Source organism: Fusarium odoratissimum (genome assembly GCF_000260195.1).
Source record: "Fusarium odoratissimum NRRL 54006 unplaced genomic scaffold supercont1.18, whole genome shotgun sequence".
Classification (NCBI taxonomy): domain Eukaryota; kingdom Fungi; phylum Ascomycota; class Sordariomycetes; order Hypocreales; family Nectriaceae; genus Fusarium; species Fusarium odoratissimum.
Window position 1 is genome coordinate 182,540 of NW_022158777.1, and position 23,638 is coordinate 206,177.

General features: G+C 49.0%; 10 protein-coding genes across 16 annotated transcripts; 6 read left to right on the forward strand and 4 right to left on the reverse strand.

Moving 5' to 3' along the window:
• Positions 1–346: 346 nt before the first annotated feature.
• On the reverse strand, positions 347–3,208 carry FOIG_10363 (uncharacterized protein; the record flags this gene model as incomplete). The annotated part of the gene is made up of 1 exon (XM_031210694.1): positions 347–3,208. The coding sequence occupies one exon, from the start codon at positions 3,206–3,208 to the stop codon at positions 347–349; it is 2,862 nt and encodes a 953-aa protein (XP_031059405.1).
• Positions 3,209–3,723: 515 nt separating this feature from the next.
• On the forward strand, positions 3,724–5,393 carry FOIG_10364 (uncharacterized protein; the record flags this gene model as incomplete). The annotated part of the gene is made up of 3 exons (XM_031210695.1): positions 3,724–3,873; positions 3,930–4,448; positions 4,504–5,393. Exons 1-3 carry the CDS (start codon positions 3,801–3,803, stop codon positions 5,391–5,393), a joined length of 1,482 nt encoding a protein of 493 aa, XP_031059406.1. The 5' UTR covers positions 3,724–3,800.
• A 617-nt stretch (positions 5,394–6,010) lies between these two features.
• Positions 6,011–6,696, reverse strand: FOIG_10365 (uncharacterized protein; the record flags this gene model as incomplete). Its single annotated transcript, XM_031210696.1, has 3 exons — positions 6,011–6,097; positions 6,165–6,408; positions 6,473–6,696. 3 exons carry the CDS (start codon positions 6,694–6,696, stop codon positions 6,011–6,013), a joined length of 555 nt encoding a protein of 184 aa, XP_031059407.1.
• A 1,931-nt stretch (positions 6,697–8,627) lies between these two features.
• FOIG_10366 (uncharacterized protein) lies at positions 8,628–9,438 on the forward strand. Its single transcript, XM_031210697.1, has one exon. It carries the CDS (start codon positions 8,776–8,778, stop codon positions 9,118–9,120), a length of 345 nt encoding a protein of 114 aa, XP_031059408.1. The 5' UTR covers positions 8,628–8,775; the 3' UTR covers positions 9,121–9,438.
• Positions 9,439–9,444: 6 nt separating this feature from the next.
• Positions 9,445–13,460, forward strand: FOIG_10367 (uncharacterized protein). Of its 3 annotated transcripts, XM_031210698.1 has the most exons (4): positions 9,445–9,681; positions 9,734–10,641; positions 10,689–10,894; positions 10,942–13,460. In XM_031210698.1, the coding sequence occupies exons 1-4, from the start codon at positions 9,616–9,618 to the stop codon at positions 11,202–11,204; spliced, it is 1,443 nt and encodes a 480-aa protein (XP_031059409.1). In that variant the 5' UTR covers positions 9,445–9,615; the 3' UTR covers positions 11,205–13,460. The 3 variants fall into 3 exon arrangements, with proteins under 3 accessions (XP_031059409.1, XP_031059411.1, XP_031059410.1); XM_031210700.1 differs by having other exon boundaries at positions 9,445–10,641; XM_031210699.1 differs by having other exon boundaries at positions 10,689–13,460.
• On the reverse strand, positions 10,943–13,465 carry FOIG_10368 (uncharacterized protein). The gene is made up of 2 exons (XM_031210701.1): positions 12,522–13,465; positions 10,943–12,469 (listed from the first exon to the last, which is right to left on the reverse strand). Exons 1-2 carry the CDS (start codon positions 13,407–13,409, stop codon positions 11,387–11,389), a joined length of 1,971 nt encoding a protein of 656 aa, XP_031059412.1. The 5' UTR covers positions 13,410–13,465; the 3' UTR covers positions 10,943–11,386.
• An 88-nt stretch (positions 13,466–13,553) lies between these two features.
• FOIG_10369 (uncharacterized protein) lies at positions 13,554–15,722 on the reverse strand. 5 transcript variants are annotated; one of them, XM_031210703.1, is made up of 8 exons: positions 15,188–15,722; positions 15,035–15,136; positions 14,748–14,987; positions 14,556–14,702; positions 14,393–14,504; positions 14,215–14,344; positions 13,948–14,166; positions 13,554–13,893 (listed from the first exon to the last, which is right to left on the reverse strand). In XM_031210703.1, the coding sequence occupies exons 1-8, from the start codon at positions 15,552–15,554 to the stop codon at positions 13,675–13,677; spliced, it is 1,536 nt and encodes a 511-aa protein (XP_031059414.1). In that variant the 5' UTR covers positions 15,555–15,722; the 3' UTR covers positions 13,554–13,674. The 5 variants fall into 5 exon arrangements, with proteins under 5 accessions (XP_031059414.1, XP_031059413.1, XP_031059415.1 ...); XM_031210702.1 differs by having other exon boundaries at positions 14,556–14,987; XM_031210704.1 differs by having other exon boundaries at positions 13,578–13,893; positions 13,948–14,344.
• A 78-nt stretch (positions 15,723–15,800) lies between these two features.
• Positions 15,801–17,572, forward strand: FOIG_10370 (uncharacterized protein). Its single transcript, XM_031210707.1, has 3 exons — positions 15,801–16,261; positions 16,311–16,812; positions 16,863–17,572. Exons 1-3 carry the CDS (start codon positions 16,028–16,030, stop codon positions 17,147–17,149), a joined length of 1,023 nt encoding a protein of 340 aa, XP_031059418.1. The 5' UTR covers positions 15,801–16,027; the 3' UTR covers positions 17,150–17,572.
• Position 17,573: 1 nt separating this feature from the next.
• On the forward strand, positions 17,574–19,616 carry FOIG_10371 (uncharacterized protein). Its single transcript, XM_031210708.1, has 5 exons — positions 17,574–18,082; positions 18,140–18,194; positions 18,243–18,410; positions 18,457–18,597; positions 18,644–19,616. The coding sequence occupies exons 1-5, from the start codon at positions 17,626–17,628 to the stop codon at positions 19,527–19,529; spliced, it is 1,707 nt and encodes a 568-aa protein (XP_031059419.1). The 5' UTR covers positions 17,574–17,625; the 3' UTR covers positions 19,530–19,616.
• Positions 19,617–22,365: 2,749 nt separating this feature from the next.
• On the forward strand, positions 22,366–23,628 carry FOIG_10372 (uncharacterized protein). The gene is made up of 3 exons (XM_031210709.1): positions 22,366–22,667; positions 22,721–23,208; positions 23,261–23,628. The coding sequence occupies exons 1-3, from the start codon at positions 22,437–22,439 to the stop codon at positions 23,562–23,564; spliced, it is 1,023 nt and encodes a 340-aa protein (XP_031059420.1). The 5' UTR covers positions 22,366–22,436; the 3' UTR covers positions 23,565–23,628.
• The last annotated feature ends 10 nt before the right edge of the window (positions 23,629–23,638 follow it).

Sequence of the window (23,638 nt, forward strand, 5' to 3'; positions counted from 1 at the left end):
CGCCAACGGAAGTGGTCGTGGAACCAACAACATGGCTGGACCAGAGACTCTTTTCGCGATATTAGTACAAGTTGTTATGTTAGCAAATGGGAACGAAGCTTACTATTTTATTTGTTGGGGGCTGTCCATTGCAACCCTGCTTCGCTGTACGTACCAGATTGTTATCATCACCTTCATTAACATTGGGGTCTAGGACAAGACAAATAATGTCATTGATGCAATTGGCTATGCGAGAGAGTTGTGTTTGTTGTTATCTATTAAATATCCTAGTTTCTGTGATAAGGTTGAGAGGATAAAAGAGGCTTCAGCCCCAACACAAAGGTGGAGAACACAAACTATCCTTGTTTCAACAGGCCAGGTCCTCATCCTTTGGCTGCCAGGTCATATTGGGCATCAAGATAGGCTTCGGCGGCCATTCTCCAGCTACATAATAACACTCAAATTGATGTAGCCCCGACCCAAGCAATCTACTCTTGATTCGCTTATCATTGTATATTTGAGCCGGATCATCACTCAACTCGGACGGCAAGGTGACAAGAGCAGATGAGTTGGGCGGAACGAGTAGAGACATCTTGAATGAGCCAGTATCTGTCGTCCACGTCCACTTGCACTCAATTCTACCATACGGCCCATCAAAGCTCGTTTCAGCCCAAGTCAGATTCCCTCCTGGGATTGGCTTCACACGGAAGACTTTCCAGCCCGGCGAAGAAGTCATGGGTACAATACCGCCAACAGTGCCATGTAGCCAGTCTGCCACAGCACCCAAAGCATAGTGATTGAAGCTTGTCATGCGACCCGGGTTGATGCTTCCATCGGGCAACATGCTGTTCCAACGTTCCCAGACTGTCGTTGCACCCATCGTAACAGGATACATCCAGCTGGGACAAGACTTCTCACAGAGCATTCGGTATGCTAATTGGGGCTGCGCCGTCTGTGTAAGGGCGTGGGTGATGAGTGGAGTGCCTGCGAACCCAGTTCCAATCTTGAACTGAGCGGCTCGCACTAACTTCGATAAAGCCTTTGCTGCGGCGGTGACTTCTCGAGACTCCTTCTCACCGTCACGGTACAGTGAGAAGCATATCGCCAGCGCGATACCTGTTTGAGTATTCGCCATCAAGTTACCTGCAGGCGTAATGTATCGATCCTGGAATAACGACCGTAGACGGAGCTCCTCGGCATCGTACTTGTCAGCCAGATCGTGTTTGTTCAATAGCCGACAGACTTTAGCGAATACAGACGTAACATGAACCAAATACGCATCAGCCACCATAACTGAGTCAGTTCTCGAGTATCCCGGCTGATCTGGTGGCGCTGTAGGGTCAAGCCAATCTCCGAATTGCCATTGATCCGGGTTCCATAATCCATCACCTCCTTCTCTATCAACACCTCGCCCCAGCCAGGCACGCATACTCTCAAACTGCTTCTCAAGCAGTCTTGTATCGCTGCTGCTTGTATATAGAGAATATGGCACGAGAACAGTAGCGTCGTGCCACAATGCTTGTGGCATCCGCTTCGGCCAGCCTGGAAGACGAACATCCGGGCATACTAAGCCGGGGACACCGTCTCGGCCATCTTCAAGCAATTGCTCAGCGGCTAGTTCATCGAGCCACCCTGAGAGAAATCCGGTTGTCTCATAGAGAAATGACGCGGTTGGGCAGAATATCTGGATATCACCCGTCCAGCCAAGCCTTTCATCGCGTTGAGGGCAGTCCGTTGGTATGGAAAGGAAATTGCCCTTCATCGACCAGACAACATTCTCATGAAGCTTGTTAATAGCGGCATTGGAGCACTTAAAATGACCTCGCCTTGTCATATCGCTGTGCATGACAAGAGCCTCGACATTAATATCATCAGCACCAAGACGAAGCAAAGATACCGCGTCAAGAGGTTCTAAGTTGGCATCAAGCACCTCCACCTGGACGTAGCGAAACCCGTGGAACGTAAACTTTGGAGCCCAGTCCTTTAAAGGCTTACCTGACGATATGATCGTGTCTGTGCACTTTGCGTGATTGAGAGGGCGAGATCCAAGTTCACCATGCTCCATGACCTCGGCATGCTTCCATGTCAGAGTCGCGCCAGGAGGAAGCTCCAAGGACTTGATTTGGAGTTTCCCTACTAGGTTCTGACCAAAGTCGATGATTGTCTTCCCAGTCGTGCATTCAAACACCTGTGATGGCCTGATAGTTTGCTTGACTCGAACAGGAGGAACCTCGGATTCCACCAAGCGCTCAGTAGGCTTCCTGTCCAATACTTTCGTAGCGTATGAGACAAAGTCGTCACCAACTTGAGCCCCTTCTGAGGTGACATTGTTCCAGTTGTCGCATTCAAGGCGCTGATCATAAGTCTCGCCATTATACAACTCGCTGCTGATAATAGGGCTTGGTGTGCACTCCCAGCTGTCATCTGTCACAAGTCTCCAAGGTTGTTCCTCCGGGTCATGTGTGATCTCAAGCTGGGCGAGTAGCGACAGCTCCTTGCCACCATAGTTGAAGCGAGTTCCTCCTCTAAAGCCGAGAGTGCCAGCAAACCAACCCTCACCGACCTCCGCAGCCATCATGTTTCGAGCACCTGTCTCAAGGTTAAGATATTGTTCGACGTCAAGGGTCCGGTATGCTAGGCGATGCCGATAACTTGTCCAGCCTGGAGCCATGCACTCGTCACTCGCGAGATGACCATTGATATAGATGTTGTAGACTCCCAGCGCTGTGATGTACAATCGACACTTTGATGACTGTTGAGAGAGGTGACCGGGGATGGTGAACTCTTTTCGAAAGCGAATAGGCTGAAGCGGCGCCTCTAGCCCATGATGCGAGGCTGGAGTGATGAATGAAGCAGCCCAGTCATTAGGCGAGAGTAAGCCAGTCTCGACAGTGGCAGCTGGTGACCACTCGGTTGGTTCTGAGTCAGATGCACTGTATGCACGAACCCTCACAGTAGCCATGTCTCGAGATTGAAGTGGTGGCGCTGGCCATGATACTAGAACAGACTGCTCACTTTCGACATGGTAGGCGGTGGTCTGTGGTGTTGGCCGAGTTGGTGTAGGATGAGATATGACTTCGATATCGTACGCCTTTTGGGTCCAGTTGGACGGCACATCGGAAACTGGAGACGTAAGGAATTGCCATGAGATTCGAGGTTTGGACTGGCCTATTCCGATGCAATCATAATGATGCTCGAAAGCGGGCTTGGATATCCTCAGTGGCATCATGTTGTTCTGGGCAAAGGCCAATGGAAAATCATCCAGTCGCCGGGAATTGGACCATAACGCAAAGGAAACAATTTGGCTAAGTTCTAGATCCAAATATAAGCTGAGGAGTCAAATTTCGGTCGTCAATCGACCGACCTGAACGACTAGTTGAGCTGTTGAGTCGTATCGCCAAGGTGTTCAACGGGGTCCTGATTCACTCGACGAACAAACTATGGTAAAGGCACGTCTCTCAGTGGTCAGTCGGTAGGCCCAAGGTAATCCAATCGGATAGACAGCCCACCGGACTCAGTTATCATTGGCATGACTCGTCCATAACCTCGGATCTCCAAACACGCTACCCCGGAGTCTCCACTATCAGAGCATGGTTCCCCGACAGAAACGCGGGGGAAACCCGGGGATTCGGTCAACCGCTTAGATGACCCCTTCGAATTCGGTCTATCTTGTAGCGAATCGGGGCTTCAAATTGACTTGATATCTCTACTGGGAGAAGAGAGAACATCATAGCATCAGATCAACCTGAAAAGGATCATCTATCTTTGAGAGAACGTCTTCGGAAACTTGATAGTATCTTGGAGCAGCCAGTGTATTCACAATGGGTCGTTGGCGTACTATCTCCATCGCTTTGGTCGTCACCATGGGAGGATTCACCTTCGGCTTTGACTCGGGTGTGTCCAGAACACGCTGAAACAACCGGAACGCCTTCTCTGACTAAGTATCACAGGAATCATCGCGACCACCTTCGGTCATCAAACTTTCCGCGTCTACATGTACGGGCCCTCCCAAGCCAGCACATCTCTCGCTGGTGCCATAGTATCATGCTACAACGCCGGTCAAGCCATCGGAGCCCCAACAGTTGGCTATCTTGCCGATCGCTTCAGTCGCAAGTATACCATCGCCTTTGCTTCCCTTCTCGCTATCCTCGGAGCCGCTCTGCAAGCCGGTGCCGTTCATGTCGGCATGATGATCGCAGGCCGGCTCATCGCCGGCCTCGCTTGTGGCCAGTTCCTCGCTGTTGTCCCGGTCTATATCGCCGAAGTAGCCAAGCCCTCTCAGCGTGGTTTCCTCGTTGGCCTTCAGGGTTTGATGACTGCTATTGGGTTTTGTATCGCGAATTGGGCTGGATATGGAGGTGCTTTTGCGGTTGGGGATGCTCAATGGCGGATTCCCTTGGCTATGCAAATTCCTGTTCCTTTCATCCTTATTTTCGCTGTGTTCTTCGTACCCTTCTCCCCTCGTTGGCGTAAGTCTTATCCACCTAATCATTCTCAAAGCCTATCTGCTAACATCTCTTTCAGTTGTCAGAAAAGGACGTCATGAAGAAGCCCGCCGCGTTCTCAACCTCCTCCACGACACCGAAGGCGAAACCTTTATCGAACAAGAACTCCTCCAGATCCAACAGCAGATTGAACTTGAGGCGTCTGCTGAGACAAGCAGCTGGGCATATGCGATCAAAGAACTTTTTTCCATGCGATACCTCCACCGCACGCTCATGGCGGCTTTCATCGTCTCCCAGTCCCAGCTCTCAGGCGCCTCTGTCATCCAGAACTTCCAGAACACATTCTATGCCATCGTTGGTATCACCGGTCGACAGTCGCTCTTGGTATCTGGTATCTACGGTTTCATGGGTGTTATCGGAACCATCATCTACTTGGGCATCGTTGCAGACAGATGGCCTCGTGCTCGAACATTGTGGACTGGCTCGCTCGCCTTGTCCGTCTCCATCGCTATCTGTATGGCTTTGAGTGCCACCTATGGTCAGGCCGGAGAGAGTAACATGGCCGGAGCAAGAGCAAGTATCGCTTTCATCTTCATCTACTCTGCGACCTTTGCAATCTTCTTCAACGCAATGATCTGGGTTGTCCCATCAGAGCTGTTCCCAACATTCCTTCGATCAAAGGGCATGGCCTTCGCCGTGTCATCCAAGTCCGTCGTCGCTATCGTTCTTAGTCAGATTACTCCTTTGGCGCTCGCAGAGGTCAGCTGGAGGTTCTATGCTCTCTTCATCGCGTGTAATACTGCCGCCGCCGTCCTGTACTTCTTTTTCCTGCCTGAGACTGGTGGTAAGACCCTGGAGGAAATCGCAGAGCTCTTTGGTGATGCTGTGGCGGTGGATATGCATGCCAATATCGAGAAGCTTGATGCTACCAGTGTTGTCCATGCTGAAGGCAGCGAGCCTCGCAAGTAGGATCGACCAGTGTCTCTACAATGGAGGAACTGAGAGATTGCCGAAACCTCGAGGCATTCGATCAATGGTTTTCAGTATAGTTTGAATGAGTGACTTCCCAACATGATTTCGTCCCTGTAATAATGAATTCCTCTTTTACGATACCGAATGAGTGACAATAGATCCTCCCCTTGTGCTTCTTACTCTCTACTATCCGCCCCACGAAGGCCAAGCTTGAATGTCGTAACCGTAGGTCCTGTTTAGACGATGAGCTATCTTAGAATCTGTTGATTGAGGATCATGGTCTCCTTACATAATGTCACTATGGTTCATTGGCCATTCCATTGACGCGCTCGGATTTATTCCTGAAGTCGTTGAGTTAGAACCCCAACTTCCCGTCTTCTAGTTGTTAGGCCACGTCCATCTTAATTCATGTAGGTACAAAGTCCACACATTCCCAAACTTGCTCTTCACCGAAGTAAATACAAGTAGGGTCTGTCGAGGACAAGCCATCTCTGCTCCGCAGCTACCTCGGTTCCCCCGTGCTCCCAATCCATGATCCTCGGGGCTTACCTAAGTGGCTCCTCAAGGAGATGGAGCTAGTTCCGATGACAACCTAGTTGACAAAGGATCTGCTTCTAGCGCTTCTTGAGAAGGCAACCTAGACAAACCCTGGGATCGCAGGCTGATGTCACAGGGGAATTCCACGGTAGCTGCGAAGGCACCTATACAGATAAAGTGAGTTATTTGTGCAACCTGTTCAATTACAGTCAAAGGAAAGAAGAACTTTACCGATCCAAGGAGAGCATGTTCCGTGAGACCAAGATGCTTCATGACCCAGGCGAGAGCATCGCGGCCGCCGTCATTTTCGACGGCCCCGAGAATAGCCTCGACAGCCGTTGCGACCATCCCGGAACTGACCCTAGTAGTTCCTCCCTTCATGTTGATGCACTTATGAAGACCGTGTCCCCTGCCAACTCTAGCCAGGTTATCATTGCTGATCAGGTCGCGGCGGAGCGTGGTCCAGCAATCTTGACTATCAATTAGATACAATTTAAGATGGGTTTGAAAACGATCACTCACGTTTTGGGAGTTCTCACTTAATCCAGAGGCTGCACAAGTAGGCTGCAGCTGCGACGTCGCCGTAAACAGCGAGTCGATCATTCTCGGGCATTTGCTTGAAAGAACCGTCCAGAACACAGACAGACATCGCGTCGGCGGCTGTGTTCAGTGCTTGTGCGCAGAGAGACTTAGAATTAAACTCATATGCGATAACGGACTCGTACTCCAAGACCTTTCGACTGAGCCTCGGACAAGATGTCATGATTGCGATGGGTCACTGAAGGTTTAGGGTTACGATGAGATTGCAAAATTGTGAAGTTTGATGAGAAGCGATGAAGAAGTGTTGAACTGTTTCGATGTCAACGATTTCATGGATGAGGGGTACATGCAAAGGCGTGCTGTACACATATCATTGGCTGACTACAGTACGGCATTTGTTAGTGTTAGGATATACCACTAGATACAAGCTTTGCTCTCTTATCATCAAGTCTTCTCTATCCGTCGTTGTTGCTGCGAAAAGCCGACTCTATAGGCCTTGGGCCAACATCATTGCTCGGAAGATGCTTCACGCGCAAAGCTTGACTGACCATCGTGATTGCTTGTGAAAACAAAAGTTAAACAGCTTGATGCTGACTTCCATGACTGACTTGAGTATATGCATTGAGCTAAATGCGTCGGGTTTCATAATCCTCTGCGTTGTTAGTTGTAACGAGCCTTTGGCATTTGAAATTCTATCATAACTACCCAGCACAGTCTGTACCAGTCCTGCACCGTATTTGTAAGGAGGAACAATTAGATATTTTGGCCTTGACCAGCACGTCCAAGTCAATGGCTCATTCAACCTGCTCGCATCCGCTGCTCTTGTGAGGAACAACACAAATCCAAAGCCACCACATTGAATTTGTCCGATTGGTTTCGGCGTAAAGCATGTAAGACCTCTGGAATTAAGTTTCTTTGTGTCCGACTGATCCGAAGTAGTGGTTTCATGACCAACATCGGCTTTCCTCTCCCTTGCTAACCCTCCCTTTCAGCCTTCAAAGCTGTAAGCCAACAAGCTCAATGATACCTTAAATCGGACGTCTCGGCTACCTCCTGGGTGGCTATGCAGCAATCTTCCATATCAGAGACCATAAGCGAATGTTTTCGGCCTGAGTCTGTTTCAAGAAGGTCATTAAGTCAGCCCCGTATCTGGCTCGTATCGCCAAGACTCTTCACGTGAATGGCACTTCTGATCAGCGTGAGTGCCGAAAACAAGCTTTCCAAGAGCCGGGAATTAAATCACCGTTCTCGATCGTCTGCCCCAAAGGACCATCTTTCTCATTATCATTGGCTATTGCTCTGCAATCTGCCTCGGGCCAGCAATTATATGTGGAGGTCTCAATGTCTAAGCCTCATGATGATGACTACTATTTTCGATATTGACTTTCGGAACGTGCCGATAGTCCCAAAGCCCCGGTCAAGGGAGACGCTCGGCAGCGATATCCGCTCCGTTTTAGCCGCTCTTGCTGAGAAGTATCATGATGCGCTGTTTGGATCTAGACTGTTCGATTTGAGGGCATCAAAACTCCGAGGGGCTCGGAAGGGCGGTCGCTCGGGCATTATGGAAGACGCGTCAGCTCATAGCTTCTAACAGCTCACAGCTCTTGGAGATCTTCGGCGGTAAAGCTCCTGGGCATCGAGAGTGCTGATCTAAGATTGCTTTGTTTGTATCAACCCCATCATTTAGCAGTCTGAGGTCGAGCTTTGGACTTTCACTAGTAACGTAAGCCTTCTGCGTTAATTAACCAGTACAAGGTCTTCTGTCTACTTGTGAGATGGCGTATTCCTGTGCATTTCAACGGCCGTAACAGAATTATGCTTGCCAATTGAGAGAGACGCCGTTCCTGATGGAAATGGGAATAAAGGTCTAACAACTTGAAGCCTAGCCAATTTGATTGGACCTCTCGTAAACGGGCTGAAGCATAGCCCCAGGGGTGGCTTCAATCGAATCTGGGGTAATTCAGGGCGAAAGGGGCGTTGCATTGTCAAATGGTAAAAGTATCGAATCGTGAATACGAACAATGCAAGGCAGCTCGGGAGTGACGGGATATTTCCCCACTTAAACAAAGGTTGACATAAAAGCACAGCTAGCTCTAGCAGTGGCAGTGCTCCATGTTTTTATGACAGCCCTGTCTTCTTCATTGCCGATCAGCCGTATAACCCCAGTGTTTGACTAAGAGGCCGATATCCGAGACGGGAAGTTTCAATACTCACATTGTACATGTGCTTGAAGTTCAAGTGAGCTTAGGGAGCTTCTGGATAACCCAAGAGGTATATAACCATATGAGCTCCCCAGCATCCCATGGTATCATTCACAACACAACTCTCTCATCTTTCTTTTCAACATAAACTAATTACAACCTCTCAACTACCAACTCAAACCTTCATCATGCTTCTCAACAAGGCTTTCCTCGGCGCTCTTCTCGCCATGGGCACAGTCACCGCCCTCCCCAACCCCGACGCTGAGCCGGCTGATCTCGAGGATCGCAGCATCCTTCACCACTGCGGCAAGCACGCTTCCTGGGATCACGCCAAGAGCGAGTGTGTGTGCCACGACTCCGGCAAGGTCTACACCAAGAAGCACCACAAGTGCAAGTGCCCCAAGGGCGAGAAGTGGCACCACATTGAGAAGAAGTGCAAGAAATAAACGCCTGCACTAGGCATCCCTTTGAACGATCACAACAAGACCGCCTCGCTTGACATTCACCACAAAGTCTTCATATATACTCGGCCGAACTATATCGTATGGGCTGACAACTGGATCATTGGCTTTAAGGATTGGCGATGCGGCATGGTTGGCAGAAGGATCTTGGAAAGGGCATTATCTTATGTAACTTTAGTGTTCATGTATCGTGTCAAGAAACTTATACCTTAAATCAAGGCTGATTGAGCTTCTGCGTCTTATTGCTTTATTTGCTTTGTCTTCAGGCTGAATAGCAATTATTTCTCATCCTCATGATGCCGAAGAGCCGTGCTACTGCATACTATGACCGAATATCAGCATCAAAAGCGTCTTAGTGCCATGAAATCATCAAGTCGGTCCGAATAACACAATTGATAAAAGATCTCAAGCTTAAGTCAAGAAAGTCTGGGGACCCCAGATTTTATTTCATTTGCAGGTTCTCATTCTTCAATATCTGACATGAAGGTCGTTACCGCTCATTTCGTTGCCGCTCTATTATCCTCCAGCGTGTTAGCATCAACATGTGTATGTGCCTTGGGGGCAAACATGATAATATTATAATAGCTGACAGCTCCAGTGTCATCAATTGAAGGGGAGTCTCGGCGACAAAATCAGCTTTCCTGATACCAAAAGCTACAACGCCACGTTAACTAGCTACTGGTCGAAACAAGAGTCTGCGCTTCACCCCAGTTGCGTCCTGCAGCCTACCACCGCCCACGATGTTGCCGCTGCCTTGAGGATAATCAGCACACAGAAAGATTGCAAATTCTCAATCAAGAGTCATGGTCATGCTCCTGCAGCAGGCTTCGCCAACTCCAACAGCGGCGTGACCATTGACATGACAACTCTCTCATCCGTGTCTCTGGACAAGAGGTCAACCATTGCAAGCATCGGCGCAGGCGCAAAGTGGCTTGACGTCTATCAGCATCTTGACGGCTCAGGTGTTCAAGTCGCCGGAGGTCGAAACGGAAATGTCGGTGTTGGAGGCTTGCTCCTTGGTGGAGGAATATCGCATTTCACTACCAAAGTCGGATGGGCTTGTGATAGGGTGGTCAACTACGAGGTTGTACTCGCTAATGGCACTCTGATCAATACAAATAAGAAAGAGAACTCAGACCTGTTCCTCGCTTTGAAAGGAGGGGGCAACAATTTTGGAGTTGTTAGCCGCTTCGACATTGAAACATTTCCGCAGGGCGACATATCTACAACAAGCATCTCCTACAATATTACTGAGAGGGGGAGGGTCTTCCAGGCTTTTACAGACTTACTTGATTCATCGACATACGATCCCGACGCGTCCTTGGTTGCCAGTCTTCTCTACAGCTCAGCATCCAAAGGCTGGTCACTGTCAGCATCGGCTGTATACACGAAGCCCGTTTCCCAGCCAAAGATCTTCAAGGGTCTTTCAGATGTGCCTCACACGAAGCTGGTCAATAATATCACGACATTGGCAGAGTTCGCGAATGAGAAGGATACGCCGCCTTTGTGAGTTCCAACGTTGAGCTTGATTGAACGGGCTCTGACAGATCTAGGAACTGGGTTTTTGCGACATTGACTCTGAAGCCATCCGCACAAAATATGCAGCATATGTTTGAGACCCTCAACAACACTATCTATTCATTCAACCCACAGGACGGCGTGACATGGAGTATCGCCTTTGAGCCGTTGGTAGCAGCGATGCTGGAAGGTTCTAAGCACACCAATGTCCTCGGCCTTAAAACAGCCCATGATGGCTACAGTAAGTATCCATTGAATCATCCCATGAACATCTGCTAACAATGATAGTTGTTCTTATCTCAGCGCTGTGGCCGAACTCGGCTGTTAACTCAAACATTGAAGCAAAGACCAAGGAGGTTCTGTCAGTATGGGAAGAGGATGCTCGTGCAAAGGGACTGCTACAGAAGTTCCAGTACCTCAACTACGCTGCGCCATACCAAAAGCCGTTTGAGTCATACGGAGCTGATGAGCTGGAATTTCTCAGGTCGGTCAGCAAAAGGTATGACCCTGCTCAAATCTTGCAGAAGAGAGTTGGTGGCTTCAAGCTCTGAGCCCAATGAGAAGGTCGCACCCCAAAAGGATATCGAGAGCAGCGACAGCACTCGTGATTCAGTGTGTAGAAAAAGCATAGGGAGACAAGCTGTCAAGGCTTCCAAGCAAAGAGTCTAGTGTACATTTCGTGTATCTCATGTATCTCGATTTACTAGGTATCACATCTAGCTAACATCACATCCTAATCCCTCGACGCCTTCGCCTTCAATCCAAACGCACCAAAAAGCATCATGAAAACGTAAACAATCATCATATACAGACCTTCACCGATGTAACAAACCGCCGCAACGGGGTCGCCAGCGCCTCTTCTAACTGCGCCAAACATCCACTTTGCATCCTTCTTCGCTTCGCCAACAGCCCATGTCAAAGGTGACGGCTTAGCAGGTCTCTCCTTGATCTTGGGTCTTGAGCCAGGGAAATCAGCGACACCTTTCCTCTTCCCTTCGAGATCTTTGAGAGTGAGGGTGTGATTCTCGTGCTGGCGGTTGCGGACGCTTTCCTTTGTGAGCATACCTCGGATGGTCTCTTTTTCGGAGGCCGTGTTGTGGTTCCACCATTCTTCGACGGCGGTGAACATGTATTTCTGGATGGGTGTTTTGTGGCGTGGGAAGGCGGGATGATGCATGATTGTGAGGATCTGGCGGATTGTTTCTTCTTCGTTGCGGAATGGATCATCCCAGCATTTGACGACCTGTTGCGTTGTCCAGTTTGTCGTGACGGAGGAGACGAGACCAGCAGGCTGGTTGAGGACGTTGCTGAAGTGATCCTTTGAGATGTCCGAATGGCTCGGATCAGACCCGTCGCCATCGAGGTAGACTTCGGCAGAAGTCGACTTCGCAGCTTCAGCATCAACACGTTCTTTCGCTGCCTTGAGCGCATTGCGCAACTGCATGATAGAGCTCTCAATCATGAGCGACAGGTACTTGAAGACAAGCTGGTCCGTGTATTTGCCCAACTGCGTGCTCGACTCCTCCGACAGCGGGTCAGCATCATGCTGTTCCGTGCGTTCTTGTATCCATTTCTTGATTCGATCGTGGAGGTAGAAGATCGGTTCGATGGTCTGCCAAAGCTGATTGGCGTCGAGGCTGCTCGCGGCGGTTGAGCTTTGTTTTTCTTCTTCGGCTTTCTTGAAGAGCACGCCGACGGTCTCGAGCTGTTGGAGAATCGGGTCGTTCGTCTTGGAGGCTAGTTTGCTTATCGCTTGTATCGCGGCTTTGAGTAGGTCGAAGATATGCTGGAAGGCGATTTCACCGAGGTTCAGTTCCTGTTGGCTGTCAGCGTGGGCATGTGAAGGGAGGGGTCGGCGGCTTGCGCACGTTCTCGAGATTCTGCAGTGAGCCTTTGCACTGGAGGATGGCCATGTCGTCGGCTTCACCAAGAATACTGTGAAAGATGTCGAGCATTCCGAAAGTGCCAGTGACGATGGGCGGTACCATGCGACTTCTCCATCGTGGCGTCTTGACGCGACAGGCTTCGCCGACAAAGGCAAAGACGTCGTGCTCGCCAAGTTCATGTAGGCAGAGTTCCGTAAAGTTGCTATGCGCCGAAAAGTCTTCGAGGGTATGAAGCGCAGCGCCAAGATGAATGAAAGCTTCCTTCTTCGACTTTGGATCCTTCTCGCGCCCAAGTCGAATGCATTCGCGTAGCTCTCGCGTGACGTAATCAGCAGAAGTATCCCAGCCTTTGCCCGAGTTTGCGATGTAATTCTTCATGCCCGTCTTGGGGTCAAACTCGAGTTCGCGTGGATCCAAAGGCCCTCTCAACCTTTCGTCAATCTCCTTGGCATTACTCGGGTATCCCTTGGGGTTGTCGATATGCTCCACATGAGTGTAACATCCCAAGCGCTCGCGCGTCACCTCGAACTCGTCGGTCGCGAAGCCAAACTCCAGAAACCCCATGATGCTGACAATAGCTCTGAGAACAGGTTCCGGAACATTATCAAGGCCTGTTGTATCGATTATTTGCGAAAAGTCTCGTAGCCAGTTCCCAAAGTAAATTTGTCGTCGCTCGAGAGTTGAAAATCTGTAGTGCGTCACGAAACTCGCCGGGAGGTACCGAAGGGCTTCGACGATGTCGCCATGACGCCAGACGTAACCGTTGAATTCGCTAGTGCCTGCTACTTCACCTGCTCCAAAGGCTGAGACGCGGTCGGCGAAAAGGAGGCATACGAAGGCGACGAGAAGAAGTCGTGTTGCCAATGCCATTTCGACGGAATGAGATGTGACGTCATAAATGCATTCAAGATTGACAAAAAGGAAGGATCAGCGTCGTCGATGTCTTGGTAAGGTTTTGCTTCCGGATTATTATAGCTCCGCACCGATTCGTCAATCACGAGCATGAATCATGGGGGCCGCTTCATACACTAACGGAAATAAACAGAAATGCTGCCAGTGATAGCTCCAATATTACGTCGGTGATTACACAAGGCTATTGTCAATTATGCACTTCATCACAGTCTATAGTTGCCTTCTACAGCTTTGCACTCGCTGATAAAGTGAAGAGATTTCGGCCGTCATCAGCCCTGTTCACACGACCCTTCATACCAATCGGCTCTCCGTTAGTACTCGCAAGAGTCGCCAATGTATGCTCATCACCATGGTTTGCAATGAATCTCTGTCCATTCTCAACCAGTCTTCCAATTACATGGCCGAGCTTGGGTCCCTTTCGATCATAGTCCACAGTATAAGTCTATAACCACGTAACACGTTAGATAGATGCAAATGATTGGAGCATGGCACAAACCTCAATTACAGCTTCGCCTTGCGCTGTTGGGGTAAACGCTGGACCTTGAGAAACATCACCATTGTCAAGAACTTCTCTTTTCAGATAAGTGGAGTTATTGCGCCGCGACTGAGCCGACAAACACAGAGCATGTTGCCAGGATAGAACTCCTCCGTTCGCAAGCACCAAGCCGGTTTGATGCTTTCGGCTTCGAATGACTCTTGTCATCTCCGCGATTGCCTGTCCAGAAACCTTAGATCATGATCCTCAGAGCACGAGAGAGCTTACGTGAAGAGAGTAGTTGTTGCCTGCACCGCCAAAGGAAGTAAGGCCACCAAGTAAAGTGATAGGCTTGGCTGGCTTCTGAACATCGAGACCGACATGCTTACAAGCAAGTTTCGGGACGATGGGAAAGCACCTATCATCATGTGAGTTCCACCTCAATGCCCATTTTTCTTGAACTCACGAGTAGAAGTCGAAGCAGTCGATCTCGTTCTTAGTGAGCGCAGCGGATTCGAGAGCCTTGTCGATGGAGTACTCGATAGCAGGGCTCGAGAAGTAGTTGGCTCGCTCCCAAACTAGACCAAACATCAGCAATCACCTCATTTGGGGGGGAAATGTCGACTGACAATGTGAACTATCATTCGAGCCAGCGCCGCCAGTGATGTACACCCATCTATCCTGGGGGACGCCTAGCTTGGTAGCATACTCAGCAGAAGTGATGATACAGGCCGCCGCCAAGTTTACACCATTAAAGGCATTCATCAACAATGGGTCTAAATAGTTAGCTGATAGCCAGAGTCCATGGCGACCATACATACAAGGTGTGCAGATCATCCGATTCTGCTTGGTTATCGTCTTAATAGCATCGACGTCTCGTGGTGTTTCGCCTGCTCTCCAACTGATCGGATGTTGACAGGCAATCTTGTCAAATTCGGCGTAAAGGGCTGCTGATTCATGATGATTCTCATGGAATGTCTGCTGGTTATGCTTTCTGTATGCGTTTTCGTATAGAGGGTATACTTGAATTGGCATTCCGATGGAGTGCGAGGCACCGACATCTTCATCCTATCAGACAGTCTCTAATAAGATTTGAGTTAAGGCTCACCTTTCAAGAGTGCAGGGTCACTCGGGCCATATAATTTTGCATCAGGGGACATCTCAGTCCATCCCGGTGGAGGAAGACGTCCAGCTTTCTGACACGCAAACACTGGCGCACATCAGCTAAAGGCTCTTCCATCCCAATCTCACATCAACTTACATGATGCTAACGCCTCTCCTCCTGTAACAACAGCTAATTTCGTTTCTCCAGCCGCCACTCTGGCGGCTGCTGCGTCGCACAGCAACGCAGGCGTATGACCTCCATGACTCGAGAGCTCAAGATGCGAAGGGTGAACGCCAAGTTTCTGGGCAAGATGCTTTGGTAGATCATCATATGTCCAAGACCACGGGGGAACAACAGAAATACTGTCTACATGGTTGATAACATCGACAGTTGTATCTTTTGCTGCATCGCGAATTGCTGATAAGATAAGCTCTGCTGGTTCGAGAGTATTTTCGAGGGTGAACTTCTTTTGGCGGATTTCTCCGACACCGATAATAATCGGGTCTTGAGGGGATGGAGACATGATGTCAATATTGCTTACTGAAAGTTGAAAAATAATATCACTGTATTTCACAATCGGTCTGCGTGATGCTGCTCGGTGTTTATTGCTGTATTCGGAGTTATGAGGGGTATTTTTAGCCTCGGCATCACACGGACCTTGCAAGTCTTACTCAGCGGGATCATGAGCATGAGGGATCGCCAAAGAAGCCCTCTTCCTCGGCCTGTTGTTTATTCTCCGTCTGCTCTTAGGTCATTAGAATATTTGTAAGAGAAAATCATGAAATTGGGCTACCCATACAATATTGCTGCGATGATGGAGACAGCCGAGCTAAGAACATCTCGGACACTGTCAATAGCCGAACGCCGCAAACATCGTATTTCATGACTCAGAAAGGACTTGGCATGATACGATGGCTTCAAAAGGTGTTCATAAGACACGTTCTGCCCGTTAGAAGATGAGAATGAAATAGCACATCTAGTACTCTTTCTCTCAGTATGACGTCAAGCCCGCCATCACTCATCGAAGTCGACAGCCTCGACGTTCATGTCTTGATCAATGATGAGATTGATCAAATCTCGCCGAGCCCAAACCCGCGGGTTCAGCATGCCCAATCCTTCGCCGGTGTCCCATTGAGCCCCGTGTCTGACCCCAGCTCTCGAGGAGGAGCTCGGTTGGAAATGCCAATGCGAAATATCTGTTGCGGCGCTCATGGCCTGTCCTTGTTTATCGTGAGATTGTCCTCTCTACTGCCAGTACCGTGTACTAAACCCTTGACAGACAGCGAAGAGGGACGATAAGTCTCACACGCTGCTTTTCGATGCCGGACCCGAGGAAGACGTTTTCGAGAAAAACGTCCAGAGACTCAAGCTCCCAATGACTGACATAGGTGCTATTGTTCTTTCGCATTGGCATAGAGATCACTCTGGTGGGCTTCTCTCGGCGATTCGGCTCGCCAGCAGCGGGAGGTCAGATGGCGATCAGGTCATTGTTGCGATTCCTCCAGATAAGCCAACATTCAGAGGAATTATGTTCGATCAACCTATATCGCTAGAGGCAGACCCTACTGTGGATGAGGTCAATAGTGCCGGTGGCAAGACAGTTGTCTTGGATGAGGCACGGACCATTCTAGATGATGTCTTTCTCATATCTGGAGAGATTCCGCGCCAGACAGAGTATGAAGGTGGCATCCCAGGTGGTGTTCGATATGACCCGGCCAAGGATGAATGGATCAAGGACGAGTTGATCATGGAAGAGCGGTTTGTCATGTGTAAGCTCAAAGGTAAGTCCCTCTCATCTCTCAATCAATCACCGTATCTAACGTCTTCGCAGGCAAGGGCCTGGTCATCTTCACTGGCTGCAGTCACGCCGGCCTCATTAACATTGCCAGGCATGCTAAAACCATCGACGACAGCCCTATCTACGCCATCGTTGGCGGCTACCACCTCGCAGATGCGTCGCCTGATAAGATGGAGCAGAGCATGAAGGATCTCAAGGATCTCAAGCCGGCTTTGCTGATGCCAGGACATTGTACTGGATGGAGGTTTAAGGGACTTATTGAGAAGGAAATGCCAGGTCAGATGGCTCCGATTTTTGGCGGAACGAAGTATACACTGTAAACGAACATCTTTCATCCTTTTTGGTCTTGAAAAATGTGCTAGATATCTCGGCGGGGATGGTCAATGCTACTCTCGACGTGCTGGGTAGCTAAATGGTTCAACGGTTCAATGAACACATGGCCATTTGATCGCCTAACAAACCGTGAGTGCATCTTCCATTCGGTCTCAGTTCAGTTTCCGTACACTTGAATCTTGATCCTCTTCGCCCCGTTTCGGGATGTAACGTCAAACAAGAACAGGGAGGGGTTCCCCGCAGGTAAAATACCCCATGCGTCGGTGATCGACATACCTTAACGCAAAATCAAGATGCGCACCTATTAGCAATTGAATCTGTGATCGTATGTTAGCTCGTGAGGTAGCCGCACCTATCGAATCGTGAGTATGGTGTCATGAGTTTCCATTCTCGTCCCGTCTGCATCTAAGACCCAAAAGTTCAATGGGTAAAAGCCTGGAATCCGGGTTGAATACGCGCTTTCATGGACAGAGCGAGTATAAGAGTGATAAAACTTTCCTCGGGATGCTTCTCGGCGTGCATTGATTATTCTCCTCTCGTCATCAATATGGCTTCCCTTGTATTTGCCGCGCTTCTTGCCAGCGCATCTGGCAAGACCGTCAAATCTCCCACTCCACCAATGGGATGGAATAGCTACAATCACTACAATTGCCGGCCGTCCGAGGACATCATCAAAATTAATGCTAAAGGGTTGGTTGATCTTGGTTTCAAGGATCTCGGCTACAGCATCGTCACCGTCGACTGCGGATGGCCTTCGCGAGACCGAGATAGCAAAGGAAGACTACAATGGAATGAGACTCTGTTCCCGTCGGGTCCTAAAGCTCTTGGAGAGTATATCCATGATCTGGGTCTAGAGTTTGGTCTTTACTCGGGAGCTGGATATTTACAGTGCGGTTCAACTGACATTCCTGCTTCTCTTGGTATGCGCATCGTACAGCTGGTCATAAACTCTTCAGTGCACTAACTGGCTACGATAGACTACGAGGAGATTGACGCAAAGTCATTTGCCGAATGGGGAGGCGACACCCTCAAGTAAGACTACCTCTCACTTCCGAATTCGCGTCTACTGACAATCTCCAGATACGACAACTGTTACGCGACATCCAAGACCAACATGGTCGACGCCGACTCAGCTGAGGCAAAGAGCCCCAACCGCTTCATCAAGATGGCTGCGGCTATCAATGAGACTGAACGCGACATCAAGTACTTCCTCTGCCAATGGGGTATTGGTGAAGATGTTCCTCAATGGTAGGTTGTCACAGCAAATTGCAGTTCTTCTTCTGACAAGAATCAGGGCTGCTCCTCTAGGCAACTCATGGCGAATGAGTAATGATATTTTCAATGCCTGGAGAGCAATCTGGCGCATTACTAACCAGGTTGTCGCTCACGCCAAATACAATGGGCCAGGCGCTTTTGCTGATATGGACATGTTAATGTGAGCTACGACGCTAACCCTTCTCTACATCTACTAACCACTGTAGCATCGGTCTTGGTGCACTTTCACACGATGAAGAACGTTTCCACTTCGGCTTCTGGTCCATGATGAAATCTCCCCTCATCATCGGCGGCGTAATGGACGCCAAGCAAATACCTGCCGAATCTCTCGAGATTATGTCCAACAAAGAAGTCATCGCCATCAATCAAGATCCTCTAGCAGAAGCAGCGAAGCTCGTTATCCGATATACCGAGGAAGAGTGGGATATCTGGGCTGGGAACCTCTCTTCTAACCGCAAAGTCCTCGGCGTTTTGAACTGGAAGAACGAGACCCAGACAGTGAAGGTCGATCTGTCGCTGATTGGGGTTGACAAGGCGGCGGCACGAGACGTATGGGCTCATGAGGATCTTAGCATCTCGGGTATCCAGGAATTTAAACTTGCGCCTCATGAGTTACGACAGCTTGTCTTGTCCGACATCAGTCCGGCTTCACCTCCCAAGGCCGCGGGTTACTATTCAGCTCAAGACGCGACTCTCTCGGGTTCAGCTTCTCTCGTCAACTGCAAAGACACAGAATGTCTTCCAACTCACAAAAAAGTCGGATCCATCGGCAAAGATGCTAAAGTGGCCTTCAAGTCAGTCAGTGCACCCAAGGACGGTTCAGTCTATCTTGGCATCGATTACATCAATCATGAGTACCATCACACGATCGGCGATTGGGAGACAAACTCCCGGAACATGTCAATCTCGGTCAACGGAGAAGATGCAAAGCGATGGGCGTTCCCGAATGCTGGAGGCGATTGGTTCGAGAGCGACCGGCTCACAATTCTTGTTGATGGGTTCAAGAAGGGAGATAGCAACGAAGTGACCTTTACTGCGTCGGCTTCGGGCAATTGGGCGCCTGATCTGGTTGGATTCGAGGTTCTGGAATAGTCGAGAGGACCGCATCATAGCAGCCATATGTTTTGACACATAGAAGCAAACTTCGGGGCTTACATATACTTAAAAAGCTGTTTCCAGTGATCCTGCATTGCTTTGTGTCTCACAAGGATGATGTCCTGTCCTTCTGGTCCAGATGATCCCTGTCGGGTTTAGCTCCGATGGCGGGACATCATTTTGAGTAGAATACCCTGCAGTTGAGCAGCGAAGTAAAAAGAAATCGGGCCTTGTACTAGAGAAAAATGCTTTAGCTTACAATGGAAAACTAAAGAAGGAGAATAACTGCCCTTGAAGTACTTGTGACCTGTCTAATTAAGCGTGCTTTGCTTTAAATGGATGTTATGAAGTCGAAATTGATCTCGCATGCTCCGTTGATTGTGGTTAAATAAATCGCTATTGGGAAAAAACAGTACCTCGAATTAGATGCCGCAAAGGAACGATAACACACTGTCTCAGGATAAAACATTATTACAAGTCATTATTTGAATGTAGGCTATTTATAAAATGAGTAATTCTTGCGTGGATTACCTATGACGAATGGTTTACAAGGTCATTGTTATGGCTAAGTCTCGGGTAATTGTCGAATGACGCCCACTGCGGCAGAATGGCCTCAAATTGTTAAGCGAGACGGAACAAAACACAAAGATAAAATCCGTCAAAAATGCAAAAGGAAATCCCCGAAACCTGGATCGAACAAGTGACCTTTCGGTGAGATGTGTTATCAATTACAGCCGAACGCTCTTCCAGCTGAGCTATTCGGGGATTGTTGGTGAAGGGGCGCCGCAATTTGCCGAGATGTCGACAGCCGACACTGACGATCGCAGTATTCCATTCCTTTGATGCATGTTACTGTCGATAGCATTTCTATTTTGAGTGCGACTTGAGCGTATCAGGAGTGCATGTCAGTACCAAAGAGTTTCGATGTCAACAGAGCAAGACACCTGGCTCCCAATCCTGGCAAGGCCATTGCGCTAGACAGGCAGAACTGAACGCAAAAAGAATCATTGCATGGGCAAGAGTCACGATATGGGCAAATAAAAATAAGCAAAAAAAGATATAGCTAGCAGCTATCAGTTTCGATCTGATGACCTCCGGGTTATGAGCCCGGCTACGGGAATTGTTAGTGCATGTTCGAGATGGGAGGATGCGAAAGCACATACCGCGCTTCCACTGCGCCAAGCTGCTTTCTTGCGATGTTTTGCCGAGTTATTTTTGCGCTCTATCAAGGGTCTGGTTCCGCGTACCACTTTACAATCCGGCTTTACTGTCTTTTTGATTGCGGGGTCTCGCTTGCATTTAACAGTTCGTTTGTTAAACACATGCATTAAACTCGGGCAGAGAGCCGTTGTCTACAAAACCTTCAGTGGCATCCATGGAAGACGCGTGACGTTGTCTTCAAGGGTATTTTCAGCTCGCTTAGCACTGACCATCGTGACAGCTTCTTGAGACGAAACGATGTAACGATCTCATATGATCGGGCAACTTTCCGGACAAGGATTACCTGCCTGTCAATATCTTTCGGCCGATTCTCTTGAGCAATACCATTCCCCGGGAAAGATGCACCAGAAGGCCCTGACTAACCCCTCTCCTTAATCTGACGAGTTGCTCTAAATGGTGATAGCGAGTCAATGCGACTCGGAAGACTACTTGCGGAGGAGACGGGACCCCTTTTTCGGGAGCACGTGGGTTTTCTTGTTCAACGGCGCACGGCTGGGCTTGATACGAGTTACCCGATTATTACCGTTTGCGCTTGAGTCAGGACGATCCGAAGTCTTATGATTGCGGGTTTAGTGATCAGGAAATTCCGATGCTGCTCGCCGGAGAAAAGAATCCTGTAGTTCCTTTGGCGAACTTTTGTGCAGATTAGAGCGCTGACTCGGAGGCTTTTTAGCTCAAATAGTCTGGCTGACAGTTTGGCTGCATTATCGATTTTGAGTCAGGGCCAAGAACATCAAGACAAAAGGCCCTTGCAAGTAAGTAGACGGAAACGTCAATCACTTGGCTCGGAAAACATGATGCAAAATTTGAGAAATTGAAAATGGAGACAACAAACAAGAAATACCAAGCTATTATGTATTAGACACGAAAATGAAGCAACTGGTGACATATAAGAACCATATTAAATCATCGTCTTCCCCGAGGGGCCCCATAAAATGGATTTGGAGCTGAATGTCCAAGGGCCAAGGATTATCCGCCAACCGTTTCCCTCTTCCGCAACCGTCTACGCCCGTTCCCAGACAATTGAACGAGTCAGTCGAGGCACAAGCGACGACATTACTGAGATCTCGTTGGTAGATCGCCCTCATCCCTGTCTTGGTCTAGTTCCCCATTGAGACTTAGTCTAGAACGAATTTCATGCCAGGCCCCAGACTCAAAACTTTAGCCAAACTTTATTGACGAGCCAAAATGCGTGATTGTCTTTATGGAAGGAGATGTTTGATGGGAGATGAAGGGTTGGGGAATAGGGAGGATCGTCATGGATCTTTTGTATTATTGGTGGTTGCAGACGGGTGAGACAATGGAAAGAGATCATCGATTTGGGATCGTTAATGAGGCTCAGCCACATGTTCCAGACTGAGATACATACCAGCTGATCATGAATCGACCACCAAACCCTCTTCCCCAGCAATAGTCTCCTTCCCCAGTGACGGTAGTGGAACATCCTTCGCGCGTGTCAAACCTCAGCCCACCCCAGCCAAGCCTAACCACACGCAGACTGGCAAGGAACACAGACGGTTTAGCAGAAAACGCCATCTCCATGGTCCCCTGCCTCCAGTCCCTTTTAGACTCTGCCACGCTCTGCGCACGCACATAAGATCAGCGCAGCTGTCTCTCCCCCGTCCTGTCAGTGTCTCGCAAGTTGAGTCTTTCCCTTGGCTTGGCAGGCTGACTCGAACGACCATGGATTACTTCGAGGTATGCTGGTCGATCTTCAGCACCATTTGTCTCGTCAATGTTGTTTTTGGTATTTTGGTCTGTGAAATTACTACGTTTACTGTTTTAGCTGCCGTGCCGATCTTTTCGTCTGCGGCGGGAGCTATTGCGAATGGGCTCTGCTATTATGTTTACTACCTGAAGAATCCCGTCATCAATGAGGTGGTAGCGGCTGTTTTCTCAGACTTCTTCTGGCTGGTATGATACCCTCTCGACTAATTTAAAGTGAATGTTACTGACTGGATCAATAGTTGCAAGAAGCGAGTCTGTTGCTGTACAGTTATATCATCCTGCAACGAGTTCTCCGACCGAAGCAATGGCGCGTCTTTTCCATTCTCTTCTGGACACTCATGGTCTTGACGGCGATCACCCGAGTCTTCATTGCAATCTATCGCGCCAAGTTCTTGATTGAGGGTGTCGCTGAGTTCGAAGTCATCATCAACTATCTTCACATTGGCTACTTTACCTTCATGGCCATCTCCGAATGCCTCAGCGCATATTTCCTTGTCGTCATTTTCGCCTCAGCCAAGACAGCCAGTATGAGCGCTGCTCTCAAAGTCGGTCTCTTGCGATATTTGACCCGCAGTACTGAAATGCGTGTCGCTTTCTTGGCTGTACTCGGAGTCGTACGAACTATCATTCATCCGTTTCAAACTCCGGGTCAAAAGGCTGTCAACATTGCCAGCCAATTGGATCGCTTCCTCTACGCTCTGTTTTGTCTATATCCGATTGTTCTATAGTAAGTCCAGTCCCACGGAAATTACTTTTGCTACAAAGCTAACTGAGTGCAGCTTCGACACCCTTGCATCCAAGCTTCGCTTCAATGAGGATCGATCGATATATACACATAGTGACCAAGCCGCTGCTGGTAATCGCTACGGCTTGAGCACCCAGACAAGGTGCTACACGACAACGAAGTCCAATTACGCCTCGAAGATGTACGGGGCGGATACTCCAGGAGATAGAAATGCTTCGCAAGAGCAGATTGTCCCAGCCAATGGGTCTACCCGCTCCGGGGTATCGGAAGTTGAGATGGAGGACATGGATGTCGAAGGATTTGTTATTAGAAAGACGACTGAGGTCACAGTCACATAGTTATTTCACGGCCTATATCACGCCGGACAATACCATAGATTTCTTAATATATAATTGTGCAAACAATGCTACCT

Excerpts from the sequence above, each read along its gene's own strand:
- FOIG_10371 (XM_031210708.1), top strand. The coding sequence starts at position 17,626 with ATGGACAGAGCGAGTATAAGAGTGATAAAACTTTCCTCGGGATGCTTC. Across the intron at positions 18,083-18,139 it reads TGACATTCCTGCTTCTCTTG|ACTACGAGGAGATTGACGCA; the intron begins GTATGCGCATCG and ends TGGCTACGATAG. Across the intron at positions 18,598-18,643 it reads GCTGATATGGACATGTTAAT|CATCGGTCTTGGTGCACTTT; the intron begins GTGAGCTACGAC and ends TAACCACTGTAG.
- FOIG_10369 (XM_031210702.1), bottom strand. The coding sequence starts at position 15,554 with ATGTCTCCATCCCCTCAAGACCCGATTATTATCGGTGTCGGAGAAATC. Across the intron at positions 14,988-15,034 it reads TGACCCTGCACTCTTGAAAG|ATGTCGGTGCCTCGCACTCC; the intron begins GTGAGCCTTAAC and ends GATAGGATGAAG. Across the intron at positions 14,505-14,555 it reads CTCGAATGATAGTTCACATT|TTTGGGAGCGAGCCAACTAC; the intron begins GTCAGTCGACAT and ends TGTTTGGTCTAG.
- FOIG_10370 (XM_031210707.1), top strand. The coding sequence starts at position 16,028 with ATGACGTCAAGCCCGCCATCACTCATCGAAGTCGACAGCCTCGACGTT. Across the intron at positions 16,262-16,310 it reads ATGGCCTGTCCTTGTTTATC|ACAGCGAAGAGGGACGATAA; the intron begins GTGAGATTGTCC and ends AACCCTTGACAG. Across the intron at positions 16,813-16,862 it reads TGTCATGTGTAAGCTCAAAG|GCAAGGGCCTGGTCATCTTC; the intron begins GTAAGTCCCTCT and ends ACGTCTTCGCAG.
- FOIG_10372 (XM_031210709.1), top strand. The coding sequence starts at position 22,437 with ATGGATTACTTCGAGGTATGCTGGTCGATCTTCAGCACCATTTGTCTC. Across the intron at positions 22,668-22,720 it reads TCTCAGACTTCTTCTGGCTG|TTGCAAGAAGCGAGTCTGTT; the intron begins GTATGATACCCT and ends CTGGATCAATAG. Across the intron at positions 23,209-23,260 it reads CTATATCCGATTGTTCTATA|CTTCGACACCCTTGCATCCA; the intron begins GTAAGTCCAGTC and ends AACTGAGTGCAG.
- FOIG_10367 (XM_031210698.1), top strand. The coding sequence starts at position 9,616 with ATGAAGGTCGTTACCGCTCATTTCGTTGCCGCTCTATTATCCTCCAGC. Across the intron at positions 10,642-10,688 it reads GAGAAGGATACGCCGCCTTT|GAACTGGGTTTTTGCGACAT; the intron begins GTGAGTTCCAAC and ends TGACAGATCTAG. Across the intron at positions 10,895-10,941 it reads AACAGCCCATGATGGCTACA|TTGTTCTTATCTCAGCGCTG; the intron begins GTAAGTATCCAT and ends TAACAATGATAG.
- FOIG_10368 (XM_031210701.1), bottom strand. The coding sequence starts at position 13,409 with ATGGCATTGGCAACACGACTTCTTCTCGTCGCCTTCGTATGCCTCCTT. Across the intron at positions 12,470-12,521 it reads CACTGCAGAATCTCGAGAAC|GAACTGAACCTCGGTGAAAT; the intron begins GTGCGCAAGCCG and ends GACAGCCAACAG.
- FOIG_10366 (XM_031210697.1), top strand. The coding sequence starts at position 8,776 with ATGGTATCATTCACAACACAACTCTCTCATCTTTCTTTTCAACATAAA.